The sequence below is a fragment of the Schistosoma haematobium genome, chromosome 6 (assembly GCF_000699445.3).
Source record: "Schistosoma haematobium chromosome 6, whole genome shotgun sequence".
Lineage (NCBI taxonomy): Eukaryota > Metazoa > Platyhelminthes > Trematoda > Strigeidida > Schistosomatidae > Schistosoma > Schistosoma haematobium.
Window position 1 is genome coordinate 11,941,086 of NC_067201.1, and position 12,173 is coordinate 11,953,258.

Sequence of the window (12,173 nt, forward strand, 5' to 3'; positions counted from 1 at the left end):
ACTGATAAAAGCTCAGATTAAAAGACAATCAACTTCTAAAACAAATAACAAGTAAACAGATTGATTCTAAAGTAATGTATTCATGTATTTAAATATACATTTCTTATGAATTTCAATAAACACTAATTTTAATTTTCTTCTTTGGTTGACATTTTACAAGACGACAAATTCCACTGCAACATTCTGAATTACTTAAACAAGCCCAATCCACATCTAAACATTTAACACATGTTCCGTTTGCAAATCCATGAAGTTCACAAACTGAGTTTTTACAACATGGATGGACAATTGATCGGTCACAATAACCTCCTAATGGTGAACAACGTCTTTTCACAGCTGCAAAGAGAAAAAAAGTAATAATAATAAAACTGATTAGATGCAAATGAATACGTCTAGGAAGATTTAAATCTATTTATGATGTAAACATTTATTACATGAGAAACTGTACAATTCTGTTGCATGGAAATCTACGCATTCATATCATCATTTCTTTAGTTTCTAACAAAGGATGTATTTATTTATTTGAATACATAAATACTTGTACAAAGGGACACCGATTACATATACGCCACACAAGTCACTTGATTTGTGTGTGGGCTATGATACTGCCCGGGTGTCCAGACCAAAGCAAGTGGTTTTCTTAAGGGGTGACTCCCCGAGCCTTCGACATAAAGGTCTGATCCACAACGCAGTGAAGCAACATCAGGAGATGAAGTCCCATCGCAAACAGTGACCAATGATTGACTCATACATGATTTGTTTCCTCATGATTCTGGGAACTATGTGCACCATTGGTTTGGAATCAGGGTTTTCCAACTCCCCTAGGTGGACACGGAAGGTTTACCAACCCAGTTGAAGCGTCGGACATTCGCTTTTTGTCCTCTTAATTTCATAAACGACACCCACGCCACGAGAAGGCAGTGAGTAGGACTTCCCTGCCAGTGGCACTATAAGCGTGGCCATGTGAGAGCATTTGTAGGGGGAGAGGTGATTCGCCCCACCCTCGACCGTATCAAGGCATTTGGGGGCTAACAAAGGATGAGAAAGAATAAAAATTCCTTATTTACAATTTATAAATATTATCTTTAATGGAAATGCTATTTTTCTTTTCAGTTATGAGCCAATATTTTTTCGTTTCAAGTTGTGTGCATTAATGCAAACTATATAAATAAATTTCTCATCATTGTGAATAATTAAACATTCTGATAGAATATTTCATTTTTATGAATCAAAATGAAAATCACAAGTACATTTGTATTGGTTGTTTGAATCTTCTTATTAACGTTTAGGACTGCAATTGATCAGTCTGTGTATTCTGTGTGGATTGCCTCGATATTTAAGTTATAAGAATTATAGGTAGAGATGAATGGTAGCTATAAGTGAAACCCGGGACGCCTGTCAAAGTATGTCGAATATATATGCCAAAAATGACTGATTAATTGCAGTTCTAAACATTAATTGGAAGATTCCAACAACCAATACAGATGAATCAGATTTCACACCGATGCACAAGAGAACACTCGTTTGAACTCAGTAGCTAGGTGGAAGCAAAAAGTGATGGAATCGAGTCCTTGAGTGAACATTAACTCCGAGACCCTTGTAAATTCAGCTGGTGAGTTCTACATGGAATGAACCGGACGTCTTCGATTCTGCTGTGAGCTACCATTCATTCATCCATAAGCATGAAGTTGTAAATTGTTTGATTACAAGTAATACATGTTACTGTGGATTTCTTGTGAGCTATCGTTTCATAATTAAACCATCTGTAATCTTTAGATAAAGACTGTTCACTTTAATACACGATAGAGTTTTTATGTAAATGACGAGATAAAAGTAGATGATATATACATTATCTTTCCACTAATCAAACAAAATTTTAAGTACAATATAATGATCATTTTAGAAAAACCACTATAAAAATTGAGTATAATTTAAAGGCAACAATCAAACTGTATTGAATATAAAATAATTATAACATTGTAAATATAAGTCTTTGGTGATGAGATAAATGTAGTATTTCATTGTAGTCATCTCATTTGCCTTAACAAATCACATCAATGAGAAGATTCAAGTAAACAATACCAAGTGAATTTGAATTTCACTCCATCGCACAAGCAAGTGACTATCAGGACTCAGTAGCTAAGTAGATAAACTGATGGCATTTGAAGCAAATGGTACTGGGTTCTAGTCCCATAGTGAACATTAACATCATTGATGCCTTTAGGACTGCAAATGATCAGTCTGTTATTAGTATATGTACATACTGTGAGTATTGCCTCGATATTGCCTCAAGTCACAGGCATTGTGGGCAAAGTTGGATAGTGGTTAGCAGTGGAATCTAGTTTGACGCGCGTTTCATCCTATTTAGGATTTGTCAGCTGGATAACGCGATTCTGTTTGAAGCGAACGGTACTGGGTTCGGGTCCAAGAGTGAACATTAACTCCGAGATGTAGGTACACTCAGCTGACGAGTCCCAAATAGGACGAAACGCACATCCTGGATTCCACTACTAGTCATTATTCATCTTTGCTTATAAATCACATTAATGTTTTTGATACAATACTAACACGTACATAATTTTGTAATTTATCATTATTTGGCTACATACCTGATAACATATTACTCCATGAATAGTCAATTTATAATGGCTTATTAATATACATGACAGTTTTAAGTGATTATCTATTTATGATAATATTGAATGAATACTATATAAATTAACATACAGAATGATAAACATACCAATTTCGGGTAAAGCTTGAATATAATTTAAAATGAAAAGCCAAAGCCAAATAAATTGCATCATTTTACTCATTATAATGTTTTCTATTATAGGCTTTCTTAGAATGAAAGGATAAACATATAAATTTATGGATATATATATATATATATATATATATCCATATGAATGTCAAGCAAAGAAGACCTGAACACAAGATGGATCAAGACATATCACCATAACATCAGCTGAATCAAATCACAAGGTATAATTTGATTATGTTTAAGATTTATCTTTTTCAAATAGAAAGAAGAAAAAGAAAAGATACTTCCTTTATTTTCAATAATTAAGTTGACATTAGTCTTCTTTTATATTAAAAAAAAAGTTTTTCATTCAATTCAGTTTTATATAGAAATGTCTAGAAAATGGTCTAAATTCGAAAATTTCATTTAATTACTTATCCATTAATGGGAACATGATTAGTGATTACATGCACTAATCAAATTACATTTGATGAAGAAGCTATGAAGGATGTAAAGATTTTTACATATTTGGGAAGTATCATTGATGAGCATGATAGATCTGTTATAGATGTAAAGGTATGAATCGGTAAAGCAAAAGCAGCATATTTACAACTGAAGAATATCTGAAACTCAAAACAACTGTTAACCAACAGCAAAGTTAAAAATTTCAAAACAGTTCTACTGTATGGGGCGGATACTTGGAGAAACACGAAAGCCATTATCCAGAAGATAAAAGTGTTTATTAACAGTTGTCTACACAAAATACTTCGGACCCTTTGGCTAGACACTATCAGCAACAACCTATTGTGGGAGAGAACAAACCAGATTTCAGTGGAGGAAGAAATCAAGATAAAACGCTGTAAGTGGATAGGACACACATTGAGGAACACACACAACCGCGTCACAAGCAAGCCCACACATAAAATCCCTAAGGGCAAAATAGAAGATGAAGGTCAGTGAACACATTACGTCGAAAAACGGAGATAGATATAAGAAGAATGAACAACAATTGAATAGAACTAGAAAGGAAGGCCGATGACAGAGTGGTTTGGAGAATGTTGGTCAGTGGCCTATGTTCCATTTGGGGTAACAGGCGTAAGTCAGTAAGCAAGTAATTGAGAAGCCCTGTTAAACGTTCTAGTTGAAGATGCGTTTTAAAAACTAAATAGGTGCGATTTTATTCAGCCGTAAATACTTCATCAAAAAATGTTCCAACGAAATAAGTGTTAACTATTTAGCGACGAACTAAGTTTATTGAAACTTAAAACTTATATGGACTTTAAGCATGACAAAAGATATTTGAGAATGAAATATTCAATTGAATTAACCAACTACTTAGTGAATAGCAAGATATATTTGTAGACAAAGGTATAAAAAATGTTTTGTAAGTTAATAGTCCGTTATTTTAGTCTTTGTCGAGGTATGTGCATCCTATACAGATTCCTTCTATATAATTATTCAAATACAGGTTTTATTGAGTAGATGGATTGTGTCTAACAGGTGGAATCCAGCAGGCACACATCCTCCTCTTTTCCTTTTCCATTCAAGATTTCAAGTTAGTGCTTGCATCGTGATGCAGTTAAGTGATTTTCTCAATGTATGTCATATCCAATTCCAACGTCTTTTCCTAATTTCCTCTTCAGTTGAAAGCTCGTTTCTTCTCTCTCACAATAAACTGTTACTGATGCTATCCAGTCAATGGACATTGAGTATCTTGCGTAGACAATTGTTTATAAATAATTATACCTTTTGATGTTATTTGTAGTAGTTCTCGGAATTTCAGTTCCATACAGTAGAATTTTCTTGACATTCGTATTAAAGATTGTGACTTTCATGTTGACTGGTAGTTGTTCTAATTTCTATATGTTCTTTAATTGTAGGAATACTGTGCTGCCCTTCCAGTCCTTGTATTTAGGTCTTTATCAGATTCCCCTTGTTTATCGATTATGCTGCCCAGTTATCTAGAACTTCCTACCTCTTCCAGAGCCTCTCCATCAAGTGTGATTGGATTGGTGTTATCCATCTTGTATTTAAGAATCTTTCTTTATCCATTATGTATGTTGAAGCCTACTGATGCACAGGCTGCTGCTACATTAATTATCCTCATCAGCATTTGTTGGTGTTCATGGTACAGTAGAGCTCACTCATCTGAGAATTTCGAATCGTTGAACTGTCCATTGTATTCCAATAAATCAAGAATTTAATTTCACTTTTTTTGATAACATTTCAACAACTCTGATATTATCATTATTAGGATTGTTATAAATTAATTGATGTATCATTAAATACTTACTTTGAATCCGTTATCCAGACATTATCAGCAACAACCTACTGTGGAAGAGAACAAACTAGATGTCAGTGGATGAAGAAATCAGAAAGAAGCACTAGAAGTGGATAGGAGATACATTGAGAAGAGCACCCAACTGTGTTACAAGATAAACTTTTACTTGGAATCCTCAAGGCGAAAAGAGAAGAGAAAAGAACAAAGAACACATTACGCTGAGAGATGGAGACAGACATGATAAGCATAAACAACCACTGGATGGAACTAGAAATGAAGGCCTAAGACAGATTGGGTTGGATAATGCTTATTGGCGGACTATGCTCCATTGGGGGGTAACAGGCGTTAGTAAGTAAGTAAGTTTATATTTTGATTCTCATTTACTGGTTAACTGATTATGTGATTAGTGGTTTGTTAATAATAAATTTTCTTAAGCTTTCTTTTTCCATTAAAATATTATACAAATTTTATAGTGTAACCAATGAGACTATAATTTATGGACGACCTTTAAACGACGCCAATATAATCTTGAAAGTGCATACCTATTTAATCTTGCTAAATAAAAATTATAAAGCAATTTAAGAAATAATAATAGTTTACATTTGATGTTCGAAGTTTCGGATTTAGATTTATAGTTTTCATCACGAACTAACATATTAACTAATATCAACCAAGACACTATTTAAACGAATGAATAAGTGAATTTCGCTTCAAAAACCAAAGATCTGTTATCTTAAATCTGATTGGTTCATCCTATAAATTATAGACTCGTCGTATAACCTTAGGCTATTTTATATATCCCATATTATTGAATTAAGAATTTTTATCCCGTAGAAACCATTTCAAAAAGATAATAAAAGAAAGAAAGTCGTTGTTTTGTTGTTGTTGAAAATATGAATTCCTATTTATTTTTGTATATTCAATAAGAAGTGTTTTTCTTTTCTTTCTCTAATTTGATTTTTATACATTAGATCATAATAAAGTAGTAAGTTATTATTAAGCTAAAATAGAAAATATCATGCAAAAGAAAACAATAATTAACTCTAATTAACTTGTAAAATAATAATAATAATAATAAATAGTGTATCATTGTTCTCTACATGTATGATATTTTTATCCACTTTAATACATACATAATATGTGTGAGTAATCATTTGTAACTATGTGTGTGTTTTGTTGTCAGACAGCAACAACAACAACCAAAAAATAACTGGAAGAGAACTGTTTACAGGATTGTTTTCTTTTTTTTTCTTTTTACCAATCTAGTTATAAATGTATAAATATTATGATAAATCTAAGAATTCATTTGAACTTTAATTGATAAATCATTTTGAGCTCTTCATTGGATACAATTTAGATCCATTATGAATGGTAAAAATGTTCTTCACTATATATATATATAAATGATGATCATGATTATGATTTATACAATTTTATTGATTAGATAATGATTTTGTTTCTCATCCTCTTGATTCATTTGTTCAATAAAGGCACATTTATTCATTTCATTATTTATTAATTCTTCATTACGACGAAATTTTTCAAATTCATCTCTACGTTTTAATACTTTTTCACGTCTCATATGTTCTTTATAAAAATCAGCAAAATTATTCACAATAATTGGAATTGGTAATGCTACTACTAATACACCACATATACAACAACATGCACCAATTAATTTGCCTAATATTGTTCTTGGTAACATATCACCATAACCAACTGTTGTCATTGTAATAGTTGCCCACCAAAATGCCGATGGTATACTGCGAAACATTTCAGAATTTTCATCTTTTTCAGCAAAATATACTAAACTAGAAAATAATACTACACCTAAAGCAATTAATAACATAAGTAAACCAAGTTCTTTATAAGAACGTTTAAATGTATAGCCAAGTGCTTGTAAACCAGTTGAATGTCTAGCAAGTTTAAATATACGTAATATACGAAGAATACGAAATATTTGTACAATTTTTCTTAATGAATGTAATGATTCATTATGATGTCTTGTTACAACTTCTACCAATAATACATGGATATAGAATGGTAAAATTGCAATTAAATCAATAATATTGAGAATACGTTTAAGAAATTTCAATTTATTTGGTGAACACCATAAACGTAATACATATTCCAATGTAAACCAAGAGATACATATTGTTTCAACAATATCTAAATATGGATTATCAGTTATTTCATTTGATGATTGATGTATAGTAGTAGTAGCATTATTATCATCTGTATCAGTATGTATCTCCGTCTCAATATATTTGATCAATGTAGTGTTAAATTGTATTTCAGGCATTGTATTCAACGTTAAACTGATTGTAGATAGAAGGATAAAAATTATTGAAACGATTGCAAACACCTGTGTAGAATGAAATGGATGAAAACAGTAACAAGGGATTATATATATATTAATGTAAAGAAAATTAGTAGTTTGATGAATACAAATCAAAAATGTAGTTTACTTTTATAGTTAACAACACCGACTGTACTTAGCTAGACAACCATTAAAAACCAGTAAGCACTGGATAGCTCTTTTATCCTAGTATGGGACTTCTCAACAGTGCGCATCTGGAAAAAGCTTCGAAGATAGAACTCACGGCCTTCAGGTATCAAACTAAGCTATTACAAATGATTAATTCTGAAAGACAACTCCAGGAGTCCTGTTGAGAAAATTTGATAAGAGGTATTTAAACATGTTCAACATGTAAGTCAATTATCCGTTACTGACATTGGACGTTGATTGTGCAATTATGCAAATTGAATCAAGTTAGACTTATAAATCATTGTTCCTTTACATAATAAATGAATGCAATGGAATTAAGAGAAGGCATCATGATAATTATTCATTTAATAAAAAAATATACCAAATAGTTGTCGAAAACCCAGATGGGTAAAACCAATTTAATATTCAAAGCTTGTGACTTAAGGTCATATCGAGGCAATCCGCACAGTATGCACATATGCCAACATGAGACTGATCAATTGCAGTCTTAAATAACAATGGGAAGATACAAGTAAAACAAAACCAAGTCAATTTAATATTTAACTCAAATTACATAATACCTTCCTAAAATGTGAAAATCATACATTAAATATATTATTTGCATATCTTCCATAGTTATTCTTCACATGCTTCATGCTTCTTTCAATTCTTCTGTTCTTCCAATTACTCTTTCTTTTCTTTCATGTTCTTTACAATTCATTTTTCTGTTGACAGGCATCCCACTTCCATTTGCCGCTACATACTACTTATATCTATCAGCATAAGTAGCATATATATATGTGTTACACAGCAAACATCATGGGATATTTAAACATTTAATCCCAACAACGTCTTTAATTTTCTTAATTTATGGCTTTAAAAAAGAATACCGTAAAAGATATTCGTTTATTAATTTATCATCTTAACTTATACCTCGAGCTTAGCTTCAAGGTGAATGTTATTGGTGACAAGATACAAGAAATATATGTCCATAGGTTGTATTTTTGTTGTTCACTTGAATAAATAAACGATTTATGTGTACCCATGAAACAAACAACGCTCTTTTAAGGCATGAAACTTCCAAAATCTAGTATCTAAGTTATTATCATTGAACTATTCAGTCAATTAAATTAGTCTTTTGCTATTTGTGAACGCATGAAAACAAATCTAATTAGTAGAATTTGAATAGTATTATGAACTTGGTAATGTAACGTTGGTTGTCGTTTTGTAATCGATTATAGTGAAAATACAAAATCATTCAGTAATTACGTACTCCGTTTTTTTAAACTTCAAATGGTAGGAATCTGTTTTTTTCAAACTGTGGAAAATCTTGTTCAGTGAAATATATCAAAATGAGAAGTAATACGAATTTCCATTTGATCTATATGGTTGATTATGTGAGATGTCACTATAGTGACAAGAACACCAGTGGGGACAATCGAATGTATATGACACGAAATCTGAGAACCATATATTAAATAGTTAATTTTCAAAATATCAGTCTATCATCTCAAACTTGACTGTTCCTGTTGCAAACATCAATCTATTGTCTCAGATTTCATTATTCATACGTTTTCATACCCATTGAGTTTTGTTCTCGTTCTTTACTCATCGATCTTCTACTGAAATATACATTCTATACCTGACCACCCTCATATATTACTTGTGTGGATATAAGTAACCCATACCACATCACTTTTTGACACCTGTCTTCAATTTAAAAACTGATAGCTTTCGAATACTTTCAGGTGGATTCATATTAGTTGACCTTCTCAAGGTTCTGTAAAATAAACTTTATATTTAATAATATTCTAGGACATTTGTAAAGGTTTATTAATACATTCATTATTGTAATATCTATCTGAACTTAATCATTTGGTGGAAAACACATTGATGTTGGGAACAAAAGTAATTGCGCTGGATTTTCAATGTGAACATAAACACTGGAATGCAAGTATATTCTATATATGATGAAATACGTGTTCTGAATTTCACTGCTCGCCACTATTGAATTTCCATATTACTAGACATGTTATTCCCTATGTTTATTGGAATCATTAGTTAAGCTACAAAACGTTAAAAAAGTAACTATGAGACTGAATTATCATACAAATGAATTAGGAACATCAAGTTAAATGAATATTATCAATCTGTTAGGTTTGAAGCAAACACGAGTTCACTTGATCTGCGAACGAGAACAAAGACTCAGTGACCAAGATCAGTAAGCTAGCTATTTGATGCGTTCCAGCCCCGCTAACTAGAAGGAGAAGTCCAAGCTTGGAGTGGGAAAGTAGATTCTGCAAACAGCCAGAAACGAGCGATAACAACAAACACAATTCAAAACGTATATATACAGTGCTAAACCGTCCTTGGGGAGAGTTACCAAATAGCAAACTAAAAGACTCAACGGACCAATAGCATTTAAGATATTTCCCAGTGGGAAATACGACATGAAGGTGACAGGAGCGCCCTTGGCGCGAAAACAAAAAAACTTCAAATTCTCTAAATAAAATTACAAAATAAGGTCCTTTCCCAAGTGAGTTCTGGGGATCTAACGTCCCCAACACAATCTAATATTGTAAATGAGGAGTATTTAATATAAATGATAATGAGATATACAAAATGGATAAAATACAACCTTTTAAAACAGTATAATAATATTGAGAAAACTAGGTATACATTTCTATGAACATAGATGAACTAAACTATGGTAAAACTAAATTTCTTCTAATGAGTATAAACTAAGAAATTGTTTTTGTACAAACACCTTTAATTTTAAATTGTCAATAACTAATTATTGATTTACATTGTTTAGGATAGGTCTACATATTGACCTTCTATTTCGTAATTGATGTCACAAAAAGTGTTTAACAGATTGAATCAGTCAGTCAGTCAGTCAGTCATCTACAATGTAGGACCAGGCGCACATATGTGTCGGTCCAAGTTGCCACACCTCATTAGCATAACAAATGAAATCACTACTGTTATGAATGAGATTTGTTCAATAAATATCCTAGTTTTGAATATATTGTGATTCATTATTTATTCTACGACATTTAGTAAGTCAGTCACCTACAACATAGGATCAGGCATATATATGCATCGGTCAAAGTGGCCATACCTCATTAGCCCAAAACGATGAACACTAAATTCATAGAAGTAGTTAATTCAATTCTACGACATTACCATATAATTTCTGTATGTAGTCATTTGAGTTTCAAGTACTGAATAAATAATAAAATAATGCAAGATGTTTGTCTGGTCTTTCTTCTCAACAACAACAACAAAAATGCCTCGAAACAATAGTTCTACATTCAATCATATTTTTATATTGAGGCATCTTTTCCATCCTGATTGCCCGCTAATAATACTAATCTTAAACTGTTCGAATTGTGTTAAACTAATTATCATTAGATGTTACATTCGTCATTATCCATCAGAATAATAGCACCTAATAATAGATATAATTAATTGGATTATGTTTTAATATTACTGTCAAGCGCATCAATTTGAGACATGGAAACAAAACATGTACGATATAACTTTTTACATGATGAAATGAAACAACAGTTTCATTACATAATATGTAAACTACATGGTTGATATTGATGAAAGATTAGTGATACTCAGTTGCTTTTAAATTCAGAAAAATTAAACTCATAATTTTTGTCACAGTTTCGTTTACTGAACTGGACGGTTTAGTCATGACGTTTACTTTATCATTTAAATTATTCTGCATAAAACTGACAGGTTAACCGATTTACGTTGATAAAGGTTCAGAAAGACAATGAAAGTTTCATGGTTAAATCAATTAGTTCACAGAATCAAATCATCAAAATAAACAACTGAAACACAAGTCGCCTTCATCATTTCATAGCTCTGTATTAAGAATTTGTTTTCCCATAACAATACTGTACCATCCACAACTGATGTTGTTTTTATAGAATAAACAGTTAAGAAATAAACGTTTGTGTCACAATATTATATACAACAGAATCATGTATTTTCTAAGATCTAGTGTTTGTTCTTATCGTGATGGTTCTAACAAATCCTAGACACGATTAGAACGCGCACTGTGTATTTCACTGCTATTTACAACTCATGTTAAGATGGTGGTTGAAGGTGGTCAACAGAAAACCCTGGACCTAGGTTTCGTGCTACTTGGTACTCGTCATTAAGGTGTACCTGTAATCTTGGGAAAACTGATGCTCAGTGGTAACATTTCTGACCATGAAGCTGTGTGACACGGGAGTGAATTCGTCAGGGAGCATCGGTTCTCTCAAGATTTCAGGTACACTTTACTGACGAGTGCCAAGTAGCACAAAACCTAGGTCCATGGTTTCCTATTGACTACCTTCAATTACTATCTTGTCTCAAAATAGCGTACGCAATGTCAAGTCATTTAGACTAGTAGCCACATTGTAACTTGGTTCATAGGATTCGATCTGCACTAAGAGCTGACATACATGACATTGATCACCATCCACTGATCAATCAATTGTAAATACAACTCATCTTTTGTATTATCAATTTTATTTGAGCACTTCCTTTTAATCAATATTAAAATAGTTTAGAACTGATGAATAATTAAACGAGCTTTCAACGTTTCATTATTTCACCTAATCCGTCAATATTACTTGATTTATAGTTTTATAATAAAC

General features: G+C 31.8%; 2 protein-coding genes across 2 annotated transcripts in view; both read right to left on the reverse strand.

Annotated features, from left to right (window-relative positions):
* Positions 1 to 96: 96 nt before the first annotated feature.
* Positions 97 to 2,837, reverse strand: MS3_00000591 (uncharacterized protein; the record flags this gene model as incomplete). Its single annotated transcript, XM_051208299.1, has 2 exons — positions 97 to 336; positions 2,744 to 2,837. Coding segments are annotated over 2 exons (318 nt in total), but the record flags the coding sequence as incomplete, so codon positions are not given.
* Positions 2,838 to 5,968: 3,131 nt separating this feature from the next.
* Positions 5,969 to 12,173, reverse strand: part of MS3_00008530 (uncharacterized protein) — a 53,462-nt gene continuing 47,257 nt past the window's right edge. The window contains exon 2 of the mRNA XM_051216860.1: positions 5,969 to 7,389. Within this exon, the coding sequence (XP_051065480.1) occupies positions 6,448 to 7,389 (942 nt within the window). The 3' untranslated portion in view covers positions 5,969 to 6,447. The remainder of the gene's footprint in view (positions 7,390 to 12,173) is intronic.